At 45.4% G+C, this 21,722-nt stretch overlaps 1 protein-coding gene across 5 annotated transcripts in view; it reads right to left on the bottom strand.

The window, feature by feature from the left end:
• Positions 1–16,406, bottom strand: part of Fnip2 (folliculin interacting protein 2) — a 72,094-nt gene extending 55,688 nt beyond the window's left edge. For 4 of the 5 annotated variants that reach the window (XM_023705758.1, XM_023705761.1, XM_023705760.1 and 1 more), the window contains exon 1: positions 5,883–6,395. In XM_023705758.1, coding sequence (XP_023561526.1) covers positions 5,883–6,058 — 176 coding nt within the window. In that variant the 5' untranslated portion in view covers positions 6,059–6,395. Of the gene's footprint in view, positions 1–5,882; positions 6,396–16,228 lie in introns of those variants that run through there. The other variant, XM_023705759.1, reaches the window with a different exon arrangement.
• Between the last annotated feature and the right edge of the window lie 5,316 nt (positions 16,407–21,722).

Below are 21,722 nucleotides of genomic sequence, written 5' to 3'. Positions count from 1 at the left end.
AGCCTGAGCCAGTCAAAAAAAAAACCACCTCACAAGGTTAGTAATTCACATCATGAAAGATAAAATTTCAGAATATATAAAGAACTAGAAATCATTTTTTTAAAAAAAAAGATTTGTAATACAGTAGCAAAGTGGACAGAGGATACAGATAGTACACAAGAAAAAGCCTTGAACATACAAAAAGATGCTAAATTATACTCTTAAAAAGCAAAGGACACTGCAATCACAAGTGCAAAAGTCCCATACTAGGTAAATACAGACAGAAATGCAAAATGGCAGACTGCTAACCAAGTTACATTCTGGAAAAAGAGCCAAATTAAGAAGCTCCCAGGAAGCTGCGTGGCTGCCAGGATTACAGAGAGGCAGGCTCACGTGAGACATCTCTAAGGCAGTGTGCCTGGCCTACATGAACCCTGGATGCCCATCACTGCAGGCCACCACAGGGCCAAGGCACAAGAGAACACCATGCAGAATGCTACATGCACTACCGAACGGGTTGGAAGGCTCTATCGGTGGAGGCTCATTAACCAAAGTGAGTGCACCAAGATGTACCTGGGGCTTCTACAGGGGAGCTCTGAGCGCAGGGGGCTGCGAATGTCCTGGGAATAACACTGTCTGCTCAGTTTTGCTGTGATCCTGTAACTGCTTTTAAACGTCTTGTTTAAAAAGTAAAGTTTTAAAATTTTCAACTGTCAAGAGAACTCTGAACACCTGCGAACTTGCAGGAATAAGCCCCACTCTGAAGACCACTTTGGCCTGCTGCACTCTGCTGGGCCCCCGAGATGGGCGCCCAGGACACATGGTCTACTCTGGGCAGCCCTCCAGTCTACCCAGCTCAGCGGCTGAGACTCACAGCCTGTCCTTACTGTCCACCGCCCCCCGCCAGGAAGCAGCAGAGCAGGCTTCACACACTGCTCCTGGAACTCCCTTCCTGGGCGATCCTGCTCCTCCCAACAGAGGAAAGGGCTCTCAGCTCCTGCCCAGTGTATTTAATCCAAAGGCACAAAGCTCTGCAGGCTTTATCCTCAGCAGCTTGTTTGGCGGCTCTAAAGTAAGGCTCAAGACTGCATTTTTAAAAGATTTCACAGCCTGGTGTTAAGGACACTTGTAATCCCAGCACTCAGGAGTCTGATGCAGGAAGACTGCCATGAGTTCAAGTCTAGCTTGAATTATACAACAAGAGCCTATCTCAAAAAAAAAATAAACCATTAAAAAAAAATTTTACATACTTGCAAACTACTGTGCCAGCCTACCATCATTTATTTTTTTAGAAGAGAAACTAGAAATAAAGAGATGTGGCAGCACTCCCAAAGACACAGTGAAGTCCAGGCAGAGAAGCCCCTGAGATCGTGAAATCAGGGTAGGAAGAGCCCTAGCAAAGATTCTTCCAAAGACACATTAGAGGTGAATTTAGGAAGAAAAAAAGCGTAGGGCAAGTTCTTTTCTTTCTTCCCTTTGGGTACAGTTAAGCATGAAAGTGAAAGGATATAGAATAGGGAGAAAAAAGGATTTTCATTCATGTCTTTTGTGTAAAGCACTGAAAATAGTTTGCTCAAGAACTTTCTAAGCTGATAGAGGAATGAAACTCTTCAAGATACAGTATAAAAGTTGACAGATTCATACCTGATACCAAGCATCCCGTGATCCCACAAAAGGAAAGAAGATTCCCAAGAACCACGTGACTGATAGCCCACAGAAAGGTTCCCTTCTGTGGGTCCCAACTGAGCAGTCCTACAAAATTCCCAGCCACACCTCTACTCCCTGTGCAGTAGTAACTCAGCTTTTGTTTCTGCAACAACAAAAGGATAAGGCTAAGCCAGAGCCGGACTCACAATGGGAGTCATCCCAGGAGAACCAGCAATCAGGACTGATCCAACCAGATCCCAGGTCAGCCCAAAGCTGAGCAGGAACCCCGGGAGAGGCTTTGAAGCCGCCCAGTGACAGCCTCAGACACTAGGAATAAAGCATGCTCATCCCCTGTCTGGACACAGTCACTGTGGACATTATTACTTATGGTGACAGGTGCCGAATGTTTTTTACCCTGCTGTGTCATGAATGCTTCCCACAGTGAAACCAGACAAAAGCTCACATCTGCCGTCAGTTTCTAGGAAAATCCCCTGTATTTAGACTGCTGACTCATTCCTAGTAATCCACATGTCCTCAGAGGGAAAAGATGAGTATTCTTGAGACTTGACTCAGAAGAGAACCTGCAGCAATACTAAATTACCACTGTGCTCATTTGTTTATTCACTCAGCCTCAAGCTGCATCTCAGACCCTAACCATCAAAGGTAGGGACTCACTCCTCCAACTAGGCAAAGAAAAATCCTCACTGCACATAAATCAATAAAAAGGGATGGAATGCAGCAAAGCAGAACTTGCACTAGCAATGTCCAGCATGTGGAAAGAGTCACACCCAGCAGTTTACAACCTCCCCACGAGCCTGTCATGAGCACAAGACTGTCAGCTGACCAATTCCGGTATTCTCTCTACCTACTTCATCCAGCCTGTCCAACAGCTACAGTTTTTATTAAGGAGTATCAGTGCAGCATATTTTCACACTGCTTTTGTGTGCAGAACACAAGGAAAAACACTCTCCCATATGTGCAGCCTTCATGACACTTTTCTCAGCCTTCCACTAGAATCTTCAGAACTGTTCGGGCTGTTGCCTTGGCATATCACTTCCTAAATTTGTGACTAGTTCTGCCTTTCCTAGGCAGTAATGCTAACTATTATAAACAAAGAATGGTAGTAAATTATGGTCAGTTTATCTCTGAGAAACAGTTCAGGAAGGGAAAATAACACTGGTTTCTGCCAGAGGCACCTCAGGACTTCCTTTTCCAGCCGAACTTGGTGATCTGAGTGGTCCATCTAAGATATCAGGCAGGCTTATACTCCGAAAGGCCAGGCCTTCCACCCAGCCACACCCTGGGCTGCGCCCACTTCCGAGCCCCAGCGCTCCACCCCCCTACCCCACTGCTTCGAGAGCAGCACCAAGAATTTCTTCTGAATGCAAATGTAAAGATATGAAACTGTAACACACAACTGACTCCGAAGTGCTTAGTTTCAGTTCCTCCTCGGTAAACGGAGGACACACTCTGAAGACAAGGCTATGGCAAGCTTTCTCTCACCATGAGACTGATTCGCAGGCAGAGTCGGCAAAGGCTCCTGGATTTCTCATGTCAAAAGCCCTATGCCCCCACCCCCGCATTCCTAGGAAAGTCTGAAAAAAAAAAAAAATCAAAGTTCTCAGGAGCTTTACTAGAGCCCAGATTTTAAGGAAGAAGATTGGGAACAATTTCTTGAAAACTACACAATACACTCTGCATTATTATTTCAGAGTTATCTGATTTGAACTGAGTTTTAACAAGGAATTTTTAATTGACAAACCATTCAAAATGCCTCCTCAAAAGCACACTTCCTCACTGACTCTGAAGCTCAGTGAGCTGGTGGCCCCAGGATCTGCTGTGACAGAGATGAGGAGGAGGAAAAGTGAAAACTTCCACACACAACTTCCATCAGGAGCCAGTGAGGTTATAAAATGTCCCTTTCTGTATTGAACTACACCTGTCTCACATGACAGTCACTGTGAGTGGCACCATGGGGCTCTGCTGGGTTCAACAGCTCTTTCTCGTCACTGGCTGGGTAACCAGAAGACAGTAAGGAGGAAAAAAAAACTTGCCCAACTAATACGACCACCTGCAGCTATTAACTTGTGATGCCCAAGAACAAAAGGTCAGCTGGAAGTCTCCCCACCTGTCGTATGACTTGGGCAAACAGATAATTCACACGTACTCTGGAGCCCCATCCTCACGGCGCAAGCTCCTGTCAATAATTCACCTCTACCCTTGAGGTGGGCCCAAGTCCTAGAAAATTCTGGAAGCCAAGCACAATACTGCAAATATTTTTAAATTATTTTTTTCAAGATTATAGAGGGAGAGGAAGAGAAAAGGATGACATCTATGGAGGTAAGAGTTTCACATGAATTCCAATTAATTCCAAATTAAAACTAGTGTGTTGTGAAGTTTAAAAAGTCTAAGTTCAGCAGGTATGATGTCGCATGCCTGAAATCCCAGGCTGAGTCAGGAGAATCACTGGCGTTTGAGACCAGCTTGAGGTACAAAATGAGCTCAAGGCCAGCCTGAACTGCACAGTGAGTTCTTGTCTTAAAAAAAGATTTAAAAATAAATAAATTGGTGTGTCTGTGTATAATACTTTACATGAATATGTACCTGAAGCAACTCTTTAGGAATCTGAAATTCTATGCAGTATCCAACATAAGGGAATATTGTATGTCCTAATACTACCCTGAGAATCTTGGAGGAAGAAATTTTTCCATAACCGCAGCCTGCTATGTAGCCTAAGAGCTGAGAGTGAGAGTCAGACTCCACTCTGATTCAGACACTCCCAGCAGCAGCACCGCGGTGAGTGAGGTAGGATCCGGACATGTGAGTGTCCCTCCACCACTCTCTCCTGCTCTCCTGCCTGTGCTTGATAAGAAACAGATAAAGGCAGACATGCAAAAGCGAAACTCTCATCTGAGCACTCCAGTGTATGTGCTAATGTACCACAGTACCCATTACCTCTACAAACATCTCTTGAACCCAGAGGACAGCATGTGACCCAACTTCAAAGCAACTTCCCACTTCTCCCTAATGAGCTAACTACTAAGCTCTTAAATTGCCCTGGACTATTTACCATTTTATTAAATTTCCACCAGAATAAAGAGTATTACATGACCCCTTCTCTATTTGTTAACTAACCAGTAAACATACTTATGGAATAAAGTTTATAAGACATGTTAACTTTAAGAAAATTGCTCTAAGAAGGGGCCAGGAAGATGGCTCAGTGGAATAAGTGCTTCCCTGGCAAGCGCAAAGGCCTGAGTTCAATCCCTGGTTCTGAAAAAAATTAAGTTAATTTTGAAACATTTTTACTAATCATGAAAGTCAGAGCTTAACTTTTGGCTCTCCTTTCTATTAACCAAGATTTTGGAATGAAATGTAATTCTCAAAGAATTTTTCCTTTTTCTCTTTTTGATATGCAAGAAAGTTCTTTATAAATAATTTCTCAAGTTGTACTACTAATGACATTAAAGAATTTATCCACAGTGGGTGAAATAACCTAAAAGCATACTGCAGATGTAATGTCATCATTCCCAGAGATGCTCCACTACTCATATTACCTGTTCATAACCATCCCTCTTAAGAAAAGTTTTTCCAGAGCAAGCTTGGGCCACCTGGGCTCCCCACCTCTCCCCCAGCCTGCAAGACAAAGCTCAGTCTCTTGCCCCAAGTGCTTGCTAGCTGAAGTACCTCAGGACTACACCTCTTTTCCTGATAAATCCAAACAATATTGATAAAGCTTCAATGAAGGACAAGAGCATAAGCATTTCCTACAAATTGCCTCTAGCAGAGGTTAACAAAAAGAAGCATATGTAAGGGCTAGCCAAATAGCTCAGCGGATTAAAGTGCCTGCAAGCAGGTGCTGGGGTTGGAGGTTCGCTGAGATGGCAATTGAGACTGGGCGTGGTGGCGTGCGCCTATAATCCCAGCCCTTGGGAGGCTTTAAACAGGTGGATCACTACAAGTCCGATCTAGTAGTAAGACCCTGCACACCCTGTAGACCCTTCCCTAAAATACAAAATTAATGAAGAAATAAATAAGAAGCGAATGAAACGAATCACCAGTCACCAGCAAACACCCAGGCCAACTACCTCCTATGAAGGACAAAGCGCTAGTCTGTGCACACCCACCATAGAACCCCTTCTCTTATTCGAGACATTCTTGAGAATCAACCTCTAGATCAACACAACACCATCTCCCTAGTGTTAATAAATGGAAACACTTTTCTGAGATTTTAAAATAGAATTAAAATTTCAAACCTGTTGTCCAGTTCCATGTGATTGGTATCCCTGCCCAACCAGGTACATTTTTGAATCTTTGTGTGAAAAAACTTCTTGTAAGTCCTCCCAGCACCAGAGACAGCACTGCTCACACATCTGGCTGGGTCTTGCCAGCCCCCTGGCTGGTTTGTGGCTTTCGCTGTGCTGCCACACATGTCGTCCTGAGCATGTAATGTTCTTCCGGTTTATCTTAACCATCAATTTGGACTGGAAACAAATCTTGAAGTTCCTTCGTTACTTGAGGGTTACTCTGCAGTGATCAGCAGCTCTAAGCAATCATTCCATTTCCTGTACAATATATGAAACAAGCTACTTGGCGACAGCCTACTGATTTCCTCTTTTAGAAGCTTTAAAAAAGAAAAAGGAACATTCATTTGTTACGTAAATTAAGCCCATAGGAGTTAGGAAGTCAGATGCGCGCATTACATTATAAAACATGCTCTCAGGAGACTTATTACAAACATAGACAAGTACAAATCCTACTTCCCACTTCTGTTCCCAAGCTTGCGCTCTAGTTAGGAAACACTCAACAGGTTGAGCAGCTTGGACTGACTCACTCCCTCGGCACTCCCTAAAGGAGCATGGAGACGGCCACTAATGGTCACAAGACCTATTCCCGTGTTCTGGGCAAACGCACTGGCTCACCCGGCTGCAAGGTTGTTCTGACATTGGCCACACCACCCTCCTAATGGCTCTCATGTGAGCAAGTGTCAGCTGATAGGTCTTACTCTGCAACCTTGCAAAACTCTACCCACAGCAGTGAAGGATGGCGACCCACACCCTCCACAATGTAGGACTCGGTGCATAGGGTGACACGAGGGCAGGGGCGGAGCAGGTACCCAGGCTTGCTTCAGTACAAGAAAACAGTTGAAAAGTACCAAGAAGCCATGCAGGAACCCTCAAAACTTTTCTGCTGAATTCCTGGGCACTTTCAAGTTAAAAAGCCCTTGGGCCAGGGAGATAGCTCAATGGTTTATACACCTGCCTGGCAAGCACAAGGTCCTGAGTTCGATCCTAGTGCCAAAAAAGAAATCAAGTTAAAAAGTCCTGGACTACCAGAATCTTGAGATAAAAGTTTAGTTTTGACTTCTGACATTAACATATTTCATCAGAAAAATAATACTACAGAATCAAAGATTCTGCAGATTCACAGAGAAAATATTTTTCTTTCAATTCCCTAGAATTCAAGTTAAATGTAGATCCTTTACCCCAAATTCTTTTGGGTTACCCCAAATTGGTTACCCCAATTTCTTTTCCTCATCCTGGAATTTGGCTGCATAAAGTATTAATGGGCCCCTAAAATCTGGTGAAGCTCATCTGGCTCACTGGCTTCAGAAAGTTTCCAATGTATCTTTGTCTGCAGGAGCCACAGATCTTAACCACTGACAGTGTGCAGCACCAGTCCCTCGGCCTTCTTCAGTCTGCTCCGCACCACACTGACCCCATGGAAGCAGCCCTTACAAGTGTAAGGAACTCAGAAAAAAACCTTGTGCCTCTCTTCTCTGAGACAGAGATTGCAACACATCTGTGACAACAGCTTAGCTTCCCCAAGACACTGTAAACTGATAATATCAGGATAAAGCTAGACTGGGAGGATGAATTTAATCTCTAGGGAATGGTACATGCGAACTCTGGTTTAGCAGCAGGGCCACAGTCTGGTCCTGGCTCTTCTCTTTTCCTTCGTGCTGCCTTTAAAGTAACTTTCTCAGTGAACCAGGTTACTGGCACAAGCACTGTAAAAGCATGTCCAGTGTAAGGCCCAGGGCTCACCAGGCAAGGGCTGAGGGCTGGGCCACCCTCACTACCACCAGGCCTGCCTGCTGAGCCTGTGAGCCCCAAGCCACAGTCTCCACCTCAGCTCGGTCTCAGTGCACCACAAAGCGAGGGACAGGCTCCTGGATGATGGGGTACGGGGGTTCATAAATGCCACCAAACCCTGAATTCCACAAAATGTGTACCAAGTGTGAGAGGAACACATCCCATGTTACATATAAAATACAAATTTTAGTTTTAAAACTTCAGTCTCAAATAGATACTTACCTAGGATCTGATGAAAGACCATTAAACTTTTAAACATTTAATTCCAGGGGCTGGTGAGATGGCTCAGTGGTCTAAAGCACCTACTTCGAACAAGCTTAGCAAAGCACGGGGACCTCGGTTCAATCCCCCAGCACCACATGCCAGCCAGCCCCGCCCCCTGGTGGGCTGAGCTGGCCACACACACACACACACACACACACACACACACAAATAAATAAATATTTTAAAAAATTCTAAAAAAAAAAAAAAAAAAAACATTTAATTCCACACATACTTTCAGCCAGGAGTGAGCCACAAAGCTGACCTGTTTTTTACATTTTCTGGAGGCTTCAAACATCATAAATGTGTAATTTATCCCCTGGCCATGTGATGTTCATATTAACATTTAAATGGGAATAATAAGAGATAAAAATGACCTCATGGGGCCAGGGATACAGCTCAGCAGTATAAGCGCCTGCCTGACAAATGCAAAGTCCTGAGTTTGATCCCCAATTTTTAAAAAAGACCTCATGCCTACAAAGGACACAGGGTAATAAGGCTCTTGCTGCTCAGAGAAAGATTTCTCCTAAACAGAAGCTAAGCCAGCTGGCAAGGGAGCTGGTCCATCCACCCTCTGTTCAGCAGTCCCCTAAGCAGGTCTCTAGTTCCCTAATTTGTTTATGTTTTTTTAATTTATGTATTTTGTACAGGGTCTCACTACACAGCCAGACTCAGTGGCCAACTCAGCATGCCCAAGGGCAGGGCTGGCACAGCATGTGGTGCTGGGGATCGAACCTGGGTCCCTGTGCTTGCCTAAGCAGGCGCTTAGTCCACTAAGCTATCTCACTGGCCCTAGTTCCCCAATTTGAGCAGCATGCCTTTCAGCCACCATTTTCTAGGGGAGAGATGGTGTTTAGATCAGGGTGTGAACACACTGCTGGGCCTGTCCCAGGAGTCGTAGGCCCAGCTCTGATGGAACTGGAGAAATGGCCTTCTAACAGATTCCTGGATGTCAATCAGCTGAGAACTGTACCATGTGAGAACTAGCCCATCTCCCCAAGAAGACCTTCCTCACCATGGAGTTCCTAGCTTCTTAAATTCCTTTCAAATGTATTAACTATAACTTCAGCAAAGAGCACATCATTATCTTAGGCAGCATATAAACCTGATGATCCCAACTAGATTATAAATTCTTTGAGTATAAACACTAGGCTGCTGGCATTCCTACTTCTAACTGATACAGATTTGACATGTGACTGGTTTAATAACGTTGCTTATTTCCATTAAAGTCTTGATGGGAAGCTCTCTGCAGCACATAGTGTGCTTCCAGGACAGGCTGGTATGCACACTCTGAGCAGGCGTGTACTTGCACACTTCCCCCACCAGCACGGGAGCAAAACTACATACAGCAAAATTCCCTTCAGAGGCTTCACCTCTTCTGGTCACTCCCCAAGTGATTCAAACAGCATCTTAACAAAAAGGCCACCTGAAAAGTCAAAATGCCATTTCCTGTTATCCTGCTCAGTAACCTAATTCCACAGCTCAAAATCTGGTAAAACATAATGAAGCAGAGATGCATATCAAATCCACAACTATTGTATCTAAAATGCATGTCTCTATATGATAGAGAATTCCTCTGCATTTAAATGGAGCTCTAAAATTCCTTCAGTAAATGAAAAATAAATAATAATGCTATCTTCAAAAGAGGTTTTCCTGAGACACTGGAACAACTCGCAGGGCACAGCAAAGAAAAGGCACATTTGGAGTTCCAGGACGGGGCTGGGGAGATAGCTCAGCAGAATAAGCGCTTGCCTGGCAAGCGCAAGATCCTGAATTCAATCCCCAGTACTGGGGGAAAAAAATCCAGAAATGGATTTCCAGGGACAGAATGACGTAGTTTGTTCTCTTTCCTAGCGGATAGGGGTATAGGGATAGATGGAGATGGAGAGATACATAGATACAGATATAGATATAGATTTACACTGCCATGAACATTAAGTAACATGCACACATCATCGCTGGCCTTCTTTGTAGCCCTGCACATGGTCCTTCCCTCACACAGCACATGTGTGAGTTACGTAAAATAACCTATGTTACCTGTTTACTCACTTAGAAAAGTCTGCCATCACTGGGCAGACACTCAGTGTTGACTGCAACCTCTGCTGTCAACAGACACTTCTGCAATGCAAATAAACCTCAAGCAATGGACAGGACTCCAGGGAAGCGTAGACGTGTCAGGAATCTGGATGTGCAGATGGGAGACCATGGGCTTAATGTTCATTTGTTGGTGATTTTTTCAGTGCTGTGGACTGAGCACACTAACCATGCACTCTGTGCTGGACTACGCTGCCCCACTCCACTGCTTCTGTGCTCATGTATCCCAGCTACTGAGTGACCCCACAAAAATGTGCCAAGTTTGTAAACCAGCTAATGGCATAAGTAACATTCAGATCATGGACACCAGCTGTGTGGTACTCAAGATGCCAGTCCAAGCTAGGTGCAGTAGCACACTAACACCAGCACTCTGGGAGGCTGAGGCAGGAGGACTGCAATTTCAAGGGCAGCCTGGGAAACTTAGTGACCCAGCAAGGTCTTGTCTCAAAATAAAAACTGTACTGAGTACATAGCTCAATGCAAAGACCAAGTTTGATCCCTGGTACTGGAGGGAAAAAACAAAACACAACAAAACAAAAAAACACAGGACACCAGTCCAACCTGTGACCAGAAGCTTTGATAATCAAGAATACTGCTTTCTGTTCTCTGTGCAGGGCTACAGAGAAGGCCAGTGAAGATCTGTGTTCTACCCAGATCTTCTCCAACTCCACTCAGTGCAGCATTTCCAGGACCACTTCCGATCTAAGATCCAGGACTGGCCATCTGTGAAAAGATCCATCCCATGCCCAATTCAGAGCTGGGAGATGAAAGTCAGGGCAGTTCCAGGATTTTACATTCCCTTGGCCTAACTCTTCAGGTGACTAAAAAAAACCAGCCGTCTCAAAAACCACAGCTGAGAGATAGGTTTTAAAGAGCCAAAAAAATCAATGTCTAAAGCAGCCCTCCAAAAGTCTAACCTAATTATTCTCACTAATGACTCTGTCTCTGCTGCCAACTCCCATGACAGAAACAGGAATAAATGCAGGGCAGCAGGACAGGGTAAGGTCTACAACTCAGGAGCATCCGGACAGGCCCCTTTGCTGGGTTCTCCCTTTTCTCTCATCATGTCTTCTCCGTACTCATGAACAACCAGTCACCAGCCTTCCAGAGCAAGGTCCTGGGAGTAGTCACAAAACAAGTTCTAAGACTTATTTTTACCTCAGTACTAATGCTGTGAGTACTAAGCACACGGCATGTCCCTGTGTGGCATAATTCAGTAGGAAACTTATTAAAACCAAAAGCCTTCCATGCTACAGTTTCAAGTGCATTCATGGAGGGAGTGTGAAAATGTTCTGGAGCAGCAGAGCGTAGGGGGACGGGCTCTGGGGACAGATCCAGGGCTGGAACCAACTCTGCTAATACATGGCTTTCCTAAGGAGCATGGTCAGGGCAGCTTCTCACTGCCGAGCACCAGCCTACCTCACAGTACCAGTTTAGTGCAGAATCAAAACCAGCACACACATTGGGGATGTGGTTCATTAGTGGAGTGCTTGCCTAGCGTGTGTGCGCGCACACACACACACACACACACACACACACAATCTTACCTTTCTTCTATCTCAACTCATCTGACCAGCTCAGCACTCAGAAATTTTACAGTAGGTACAAACTCGGTCATATAAGGTAGACAATAACTTTATTCATTGAGTACTTACTGTATGTGCCAGGTGTTGTTCTGTGTTTCCTTTAATAACAGGAAATAGACAGTTAAAATATTTTCTTTTAACAGAAGAGACTAAAGCACAGAAAGTGAGGGAAGTAGACCCAAATTCAAGCACCCTTGCTCCTGAGTGAGGCCGCCCTGCACATGCTGCTCAGTGCTGGCCTTGGATGCCCTCGTGCGTGGCCATCTGTGGACACATGTGGGTGGGTCAAGGAGGCCGCCACTGGGCACCCCAGACTACGACATTTGTCCAGTTCTTCCTCTACCAGCTTGAACCTTGCTTAGACTTCTGGATGGTCTCTATACAGTCCTATGAGGGCGACGCCTCCGTCACGCGCTCTGGGGGTGACTAAGGCTCCCGTCAGACGCTGCGCCTGCACCCTGCCCTGCCGTCCCGTAAACAATCCCTGGCAGCAGTCACGCACACTGCCCAGACGCCTGCTCCGCCTCCCACTCTCGACCTACCCAGTTCTGGTTGCAGCAATGCACAGACCCCTGAGCAGAGGGATTTTTCTGGGTCCATGCAAAGTTAGCTCACCCAGTATGATCTCTAGAACTTAAAATGGGGAGCTTCTTGGGCTAATTTAGCTTTTAGGTTGGATAAAAGTTACATGGCTTGGGAACGTAGGTCAGAGGCTAGAGTGCATGCTTGGCATTCTCAGGGGCCTGCCTCAGCCCCTGCACAAGCACACACATTACATAAAAACCCAGAATGCTCTGTAGTTCTTAACTGTAATCTGGCTTATGTTCCACTCAATGTTTCCAGACTTTAAAGACCAAACAGTCAGCTCCCTCTGTAAAAATATACTCAGTCAATAAAAGAAGGCTAAATAGCATGTCACAGCACATCTTCACAACATCCATGGGACACAGAATCTGCACATGATACTGTTAAATAAAAGACCAAGATAGGACTGTATATGCACTTCAATAGAACAGGAAAAAAAAAATACCAGAATGTCTCTTGAGTAGCCACACTAAGGATGCTCCTCTTTTTGTTCTTTTATTTTCCAATTTGCCAATAATAAGCATGTATAATTAACAAATGACAAGCAAAACTACTGCTTAAAAAATTCTTATCAGTAATGATCATTTGATTTCTTCTTTCAGTAACAACCCTACAGGTTTATTATAAGGGCATTGTCAGTCAAAACACTCTCAGCTGGAAGGAAAATAAAAACACAAATAAAAAGCAGTTATCATGTAAGGGTGCAGTTGTACTCATATTTTTTCCTCTAATAGAACTGTTATTTTTCATATTTATATAAGCCAGCAAAAACACATCACTGCAATTACCAGCCTCTTCAAGGGTCTGACTGAAAACAAAATGCCCCAATTCCCTAGATTTGGAAACTCTGGTTAGCACTAGTAGCAGTGCAACACACAATGAGAGAAATTTTGAAACTACAAGCATCAAGCTTTTTTTATTTTTAAATAATAGTCAAAGGTTACTAAGCACCAGCATGCTGGCAACATGAAGAGAGGGGGACATAAGACCCAGAAGATGCCCAAGCCAACAATGAAACAGCAGCCCCGGGAGAAGAGCAGTAAGTAGTAAAGCATGCTGCAAGTCACTACCCACACCTCGCCTCCACCAGGACCCAGGTGCCAGGCGAGGCCAGCTAGCTAGAGGCTGTCCTAAGGCTCCTCACCGCCCCTGCCCCCAGGGCCTTGTCTCCGTGAATGATTCCTGCTTCTGCAACCAACAAGGTAACCCACTATTCCAATAAAGACTTTCTGTTTGAGGACCAGTTTCAGACTTCAATCGACAAGCATTCTCCCCATGTGTATGATTGTTATACCCGCCTCCACATCTAAGTGACATTAACAGCCATCTAATATTTTTAAGACTTGTAAAAGTCAGAAAACATTAGCAACAGAATATTAAATAACTTCTAAAGTTTAACTAACTCTGATGTCAAGCCAGGCTCTCACTAGCGTTTGGACCTTAGCAAAGGTACCAGTAGTCCAGACTTGTTTAACAAGTAGGAAGCTGAGCCATTATTGTGTTGGAGCCAACACCTCTGGAATCATTTACAAGCCCCATGCATTGTGCAAATCATGTGATAAGGCACACAACTACAAAGCAGTGAAGAAAGGGTCCTGTAGGGGGTGGGGAGATAGCTCGGTAGAATAAGCACAAGGTCCTTACTCTATCTATGTGTGGTGCTGGGGATTGTTCAATCCCCGGTACCAGGAAAAGAAAAGAAAGCAAGCAGGCGCCCTGAATACCTGTTGCAGAATTCCCCACTTAACACACGCAGTCTCTCCCTACTGATGGAAATGGCCCTACAGTACCACCACTCTTCAGCCCTGCCACTCTCCCCATCAAAACGCTCATCCTTCTTATCAGACCATATGTGTAATTTAGGAAAAGCATGCTTGAAAAAATACCTAGTGCAGTGCACTGGCACACCTGTGTGATACCAGCTATTCAGGAGGCTCCCATGCTCTGGACAACCTGGGCCATTTAGCAACAGCCTGTTTTAAGATACAATAAAATAAAGGGATAGGGATGTAACTCAGTGGGCGGACACACGCTTGGTACTCACAAGACCCTGGGTTCCATCCTCAGTACTGGGAAACCAACAAACTAAAACCAAAGTCTAGTGGAGGACTCTCACCATGGACTCTGTCTCACTCTATTCAGATGCACAGCTAAGAAATAAGTGAACATTTCCACTGATGACTTGACACATGTAGCCTGGAGCACTCAGCACGCAACACAGGAGCTTGGGTGTCAGTCCCAAAATTCTGCCAGGACTGAAAAACAGCAACTCCTATGCCCAAACACAACTGCTGTGGTTGAGTCTAGATGTTCCTCACAGCCTCATAGGTGCAGCTTTTCAGAGGTGGCTGAATCTACAGTGTGTGATGCTGGGCTCAAGGATGTGATACTGGCATTGAGCCATGGTTTGATACTAGGATTAAGGCTAACCCACCCTGGGTGTGGCAGGCAGCCTGGGTAAATATAAGGGCCAGAGAGAGGGCAGCTATCATCACTTGCTGCCTGCTGCTTCCTGCCTCCTGCCTATCCTTCCATGGACTGTTTCTCCTCTACAATACCCCTCTGCCATGTCACCCTGCCTTGGAGCCAGCCAACTATGGACTGAAACCTCTGCAAACTGTACACTAAGGCTTCCCCTCTTCTAACTTTTGGTGCTGGGTACTTTGTCTCAGTAAGAAGAAAAGTAACTAAGACAAGAACTGAAGCGTCAGCCACAAAGGCTCAACACAGAGACCCATGGTGATTGCCTCCCCTCTCCTTGGCCTTCTCAGTTCCCTCCCCCTTCTCGCAAACCTTGTTCAGTCAGGTAAACCCTACAATTGTGGTCCACATCACACTCCACTCCGATCCCAGAGGCTCTCTTGGGAAGTGTCTTTTATTTATATCTGGGGAATGAACCCAGGGCCTTTGCACTGGGCTTCATTCCCACCTCCCTTTTGATTTTTTATTGACACAGGACTTAATTGTGTAATCCTCCTGCTTCAGCATAATCCTCCTACCTGAGCCTCCCTAAGTGCTGGGATTACAGGCATATGCCATTGCATTTGGCTATAATTATTTTAACATTTATAACATGGAGATACAACTATCTGTCTCTGAGAGGAATAAATATTTTGATTAAATTACCAAAAATAGTATCTCAAAAATAACTACTACTGTTGTACATATTGTTCTCATTGGGATAATTTTGGAATTGTTAGTTGTTCAGTATCCTGTGCTATATTCAAACAACCAAAATGAATTAAACAAAATAAAAAACATTTGGCAATCTATAATTTACAAAGGCATCTCAATGCTTTTGCTGAGTGATTTATGAACTTAGCTTTAAACTACACAATCCAAAGCTGGGCACATGACATGCAGCCCTACCCCTGGGGCACTCTTAGACAGGGACTGAGAATGGGTGTGGTGGCTCGCCCCTGTAATCCAAGTGCTTGGGAGGCTGAAAACAGGAGAATCACTACAAGTCCAATCTGGGTAGTAAGACCTTGTATTAAACACATTAGGAAAAAAAAAAGCTGGGTGCAGTGACACACCCTGCATGCAACCCCAGCACTTTGAGAGGCACAGGCAGGGGACCACAAGACTGAGCCTCATTGGGGCAATTCAGTGGCTTAGCAAGGCTGGGTCTCCATACAAAATAAGGAAATGCCTAGGAGGTCCTGCATCTCAGAAACGATTAGGAAGCCTTTGGCTGGATCCCTAGCACTAGGGAAGGAAAAAAAAAAAAAAAAAAGGACGGTGGAAAGACTGAGGGCACCACCACTCCTCCTGGCAAACATCGGGTGGATCAGGTGCTGCCTAGAACTCTGGAGACTTGAGCAACACTGAATAAAACCCATCAGGAAAGCGGTCTCACAAGGAAGCAGTAACTTAGAAAAGACACCAGCACAAATGTGAGGCACCACAGGCACAAATGCAGGGGTGAGGTGGGCAACAGCAACCTCGAGGGAGGGGAGAGAACTGCACCACACTACCCACCTCCAGATGAAGATTAAAGGCTCCAGATAAGAAAGCAGAAGCCTTGGCTTTGCTTGCTTTCTCTCAGCAATGAAGTTGGAAAGCAAGGCCTTTGCAGTGAAGTTCATCCTTTGCAAGTTTTTATTTTTTATTACAGAGTCTAAATTGGCAGGCTGGGCTTGAATTTTCCTTCCTCCTACTTCAGCCTCCAAGATCGCTACATTGCAGACAGATACCAGCACACCTAGCTAGAAGCCTTGGCCCCTTATGGTTGCTGGTACACACACCCATAAGCAGGAGATGGAAAAGCTGAGTGAGTGCCAGCAGTGTCCAGGCAGACAAGCCGACAGCCCAGGAAGAGAGTGCCCCGAGGTACGGAAGAGACCACGGGCCCCGAGGTACGGAAGAGACCACTGGAGTACAGATACTCCAGCCCTCTCTGCTCTGCACCGCAAGGCCAGGCACAAAGTTATCTGCAGCCCGTGATGTCCCTAGCTCCTCCTGACTCCCACACACGGGCAAAGAGCAGCTTTCACCACAACTCCCACTGTGATCAGCCTTGTCCAAACTCTGAATTTCTGGGTTTTTGTTTTTGTCTTTTGGAAATAGGGTATCAAAAGTTCAGGCTGGCTTCGTACTCAGAGTGATTCTCCAGCCTCAGCCTCCCGAGTGCTGGGGTTACAGGCATGTGCACCATGCCTGGCTCAAGCTCTGTGTTTTCCCAGGACTAGTGCAACTGTCTTTCCAGGATCCCACTCACTCCTGGCCTGCTACGTATCTATCCTCTGGGAAAGCTAACTACAAAGCAGAAGAACACTTCTGAGAAACAGGAAATAAATACAGAGCTATGGTATAAATTAGCCATACAGCCTTCTCTCTTTTAGCTGCAGTTTCAAATGCGGACACCTTCAAAACAGCTACAATGAAAAGCTTCCCATGTACTAAATTCATCACTGAGAACTCAAGTGAAAAAGACTTAAGAGATCTAAGGACCACAAAAACTGAGAAAGTTCTTGGGAGTGGGCAGAAATCAACTTATGAGATGAGAACCCTGGGAAAATGATGTTCAAGAATCAGTAGGCGCTTGCACACATTTTTGAGTCAGTTCCTCAGGACAGGCTGGGTACTAGGAACTTGGGACGCAGAAGCAGGCAAGTGGGCTGGTCATACTAGGCAAAGCACAATGGGCCAGAAAGGCCACATCAATAGTTCTGGCCCAGTCACCCAAATCTTACATCTCTGGAGAAAGATACTTAGACTCTCTGAGCCTCAGTTTCTTCAGCTACAAATGAAAGGAGTTGATACTTCACTGTTCTCTGAAGGCCACTGGCAAGGGCAAACACAAGCACTTGAAAGTCCCTTTGAAAAACTAGTTCTACATAAACAGAAATTCTATTTATCTATACAAGTCCAAGAGAACTCACTGTCCTATTGGAGCTGCTCAGCTCAGAGAAGACTGCAGTGAATTTATACCACACGAAGCCAAGATAAATAACTTTGACGACAATGACATCTGGCAAATAGTGACTTAACTCAAAAAGGTCAATCACTTTCCCCACCCTCCTCCCTCCCCAAACAGCAAATTCTCTGGAAGCGCAAGGCAGTTTATCATTTTAAAATACTCTGTAACCTCCCTTAAGAATAGTAAACTCAAGAAAAAATTAGTGCAACAGCTAGAAAATTATGGCTAGGAGTCAATTAGCTTTCAAGTTCACATACGGCACGGCCTCCTCCACTGTTAAGAATTCCCTCTCAAGCCTCTGACCTCGCTAATCACATCAACTTTCCCAGTAAAATACCACCCATGCAGCCCTCCAAGCCAAATCTTCTGACCCTCTCAGGACACAAACCAAAGGCCGTCGTACTCCAAAAAAGCTTCTCTCAATGGCCTTTTTCTGAAAATGCTTCAACATCTACCACAGGATGCCAGAAGGGATGCATGCTGACACCTGTAAGGCCTCCACCCTGCTCCGCTCTGCAGCTCCAGCTGGCCTCGGCGCTGCCTCCACGGCAGTGCTCCGCACATCCACCTCACGCAGCCCTAGTGGGCTAGGGGAGGATCAGCAGGCCCACTGAGGGGCCCCAGAGAAGAGCGGGCAGTAGCAGGGTCTATCTATGCCACGTGATCGAGGGTGTGCATTTTTTAGAAGTAAGTTTCACATCTTAATGCCTAGGCTGATATATAAGATATAAAAAGAGCTGGGCCAACACTCTTCAGTGTCTTTTGTAGTTTGCTCCTGCAGGTAGGCCAGCACTGAGCAGAGAACACACATAGCAAATGGCTCTTAAACTGGATCCTCTTTAGTGACTCTCCTCTCTGTTGTATCTACTATATGGCTGTCTTACGAATAGCTGTTCATCTAATTTCTGCAAACAGGCACTACCTCAGGACTGGCAAAACTTCAGTGTACCACGGTTCAGTGTAATACAGATCCAAAGACAAGTATACACTTAAAAATTTAATGGTATCTGATTGATCCAAAACACAAGCTCTTGCTGATAGCAATTCTTAAAATTGCTTATATTTCATACATGAATGCACACTTCATTATATTCGAATGTCCAAGAAAAATAAGCTTCTTTTTTAAGGATAAGCTTTATTCAGCAGAAAGGATTTCTAACAGTGTTTACAACGATGCATGCTTCTGTTTACCAGAACTACATGCATGTACACTATCACCAGCTTCAACGGCATTACCAATCAGGCCCAAGAACTTGGTCTGTTAGGTGTGCCACTTAACGCAACCATTCTCAAATTCATCCCTCAAAATCCAAAGGAACCACTGAAAAGTAGCAAAGCTGCCCAACATAAAGAAATACGACCCACATACATATTTTAAATATTTATAATACCTACATTTTTTCCTTTTTTTTTTGTTTTTGTTTTTGGTACCAGGAATCAAACTCAGGACCTTGCACTTGCCAGGCAGGCACCTATGCCACTGAGCTATCTCCTCAGCCCAACAAAGCTTACACTTTATAAACGAAAAACAACCAAGTGAAATGAATTTTAAGAATGTATTTTAGCTGGTGTGTGGTGCACACCTGCAATCCCAGCCCTTGGGAGGCTGAGGCAGGAGGATGTTGTGAGTTTGAGACCAGCCTGGGCTACAAAGTGAACTCAGGTCAGCATGAGCTGCATAGAGACCTTACCTCAAAAGACAAAAAGAGAATGCATTTTATCTAATTCAACATATAAAAAAATCTTACTCCAGCATGTTCTCAATATACACATTATCAACAAGTCATTTCAGTCTTTTTTTGTTTTACCCTTGGAAAATGTCTCAGTTCAGACCACCCGCGGTTTAGGTGCTACCAGCCACCAGCCACCACGGCTAGCATACAGGTCTAGAGTGACTTTGGAAGAGTGAGCGTATGCTATGCTTCTGCTCTATTTCCAAGTCCCAAACAAAGAGAAAGAGAGAGCAAACCGGGTGTGGGGGGCTGGCAGGAAAGTCGGAAGGTTAGAATCCAGGGTCTAGAGCTGTCAGCGAAAACAGTCAAGGGGAAGCTGGCTGTTTCCACAACCCCACAGGAACAGAACTGGGAGGAATTTGCCCAACTATAAGTGTGTGCAGTGATCCTGAATACTGTAATAATGAAAATCACATGACAAAGGAACTGAAAATTGAGGAACTGAGAGATAACAGAGAAAACTCTGGAAGCCTAAGGTCCCCCTCAGTCTGCAGAGGACAAAGCATCTCGCACTGGTATGGACGCTGGGGCAGCTCTAGCCTCACGCACCTCCTCAGCGCATGAGTCTGGCCGACTCGGGTTCCCGCGGTGGCACAACAGGGCGGGTGCTTCAGCCACACAGGTGCCTGTGTCCTGTGTACAAAGAGCTCCTAATGCACCTGAGGCGCTGCCCAGCTCCTACCCAGACTTTCACACCTCCACTTCCCCAGCTGTTCTGTCACACCCCCAGCTCTGGGATCTCAGATATGCACAAAAAGTGCACCCAGGGGCCACTCCACTGGTCTCTGTCATGCTAAGATCCCTATCCAACTCAAGGACCATGAGTGGGTGACACCCAGCACCAGGTGCACCTTCTACCTCTGCGGTCCACTCGCTTCCTTCCTACCCAATGTGCCTTCCGCTGCAAACGCTTCCCTTGAAGCCCTTCTGCCTTCCAACCTGCCCTTGGCCTGGACATATCTTCCAGGTCACTGAACCTTCCTTTATCAAATCCATGCTGTTCAAGCTCCACAAATCATGGCTTTGATCCACGTTTCATCTGCCCTCCAACTCCAGCGACCCTGTACTTCCTCTGGGGTCATCAAGCCCCAGCTCAGCCGCAATCAGCTCTGGCTCCTGTGAGCTACACAACACTGCTACTAGGTTTGGCTGATTCTTATCCTGCAATGTAGCTGCATCCTATGAAGTGACAAACGCTGCATCCGTGAGTACAGGACTACTGTTCTGGGGGAAACGCAGGGTTACCTTCCTGCAACTCTCCAGCGACAGCATTTTCATCAAGTCACATACAAGCATCATGAGCATGCTTCTGCTCAAAGACACTGTATTGTAATATATACTGTTGCTCCTTAACACTGAAGTCACAGTGAAGAGCATGGCTGAACCAGGCTTACCTAATACATTTGCTGTGAGGCACATCGCAGCTTTCTGTGGTGAAGACAACCAGACAGCATGTTAGTACTATGCTCAGGGCCATTTTTAACAATGAAATCATTGACAAAAAGAAAAAAAAGGCACTAAATACACTACATAAAGGATACTTGTTAACAGCATGACAGAACACTTCGCCCTTTTCTTCACCTCAGCTGGGAACATACATGAGTGACTCAAGTATTTTGAAGTGTGTATACCCATGAATGACTATAAGCTAGGTGAGAATTTGATCTGGGGGTTACCAATAACCTTGGGGGTAAGTGAAATCACAAACAGGGACCCTGTAAATAATGAGGATTTAACTGTACTCCACAGCCGAGCACAGTGACGTCCCCTCTCTCGCACTGGCGTTTCCCGAGTAGAGCACGTCTCCCTCCTCCATCTGCTTCTGAGCTAGCACGGTGCTCGCCATACAGACAGCATTCAGCAAGGTGAGCAAGGACAACACACACCTACTTGCACCTCCTCCCAGGAAAAAGTGCACTTCTTCTAGGTGACAGACACTGGACAGGGCCTAATCTCCAGGTCCTACTGTCCCTCATCCGCTAGGGGACGCTGTTCCACCCGTACTCCATACCCCTTCCTGTCACTATCTTCATACCTTCCCCAACACTTGTTACCCACAATTCATTCATTTACTGTCAACACAACACAGAAGCTGTGGACAGTGAGACACAGTGGTCATGACTGAGGGCCTGTCCAACAGCACAGACCAAGAACGCACCAAGCGGCCAGCCTCTGGAAGGTATGGCCTGAGGACAACCTGGAAAGAGAATTTCCCAGATTTTAAGAGCAGGTGGTTGAAACTGGCAAAATTCTTGGCATCACAAAGGCACCGAGATGCTAATTCTTTAAAGGAGCTCAGTGCAAAAGAACCTCCTAAAAG

The sequence above is a fragment of the Octodon degus genome, unplaced genomic scaffold (assembly GCF_000260255.1).
Source record: "Octodon degus isolate 3935 unplaced genomic scaffold, OctDeg1.0 scaffold00228, whole genome shotgun sequence".
Lineage (NCBI taxonomy): Eukaryota > Metazoa > Chordata > Mammalia > Rodentia > Octodontidae > Octodon > Octodon degus.
The sequence above is the reverse complement of the archived record's forward strand: the minus strand, read 5'-3'. Positions and strand labels throughout refer to the sequence as shown.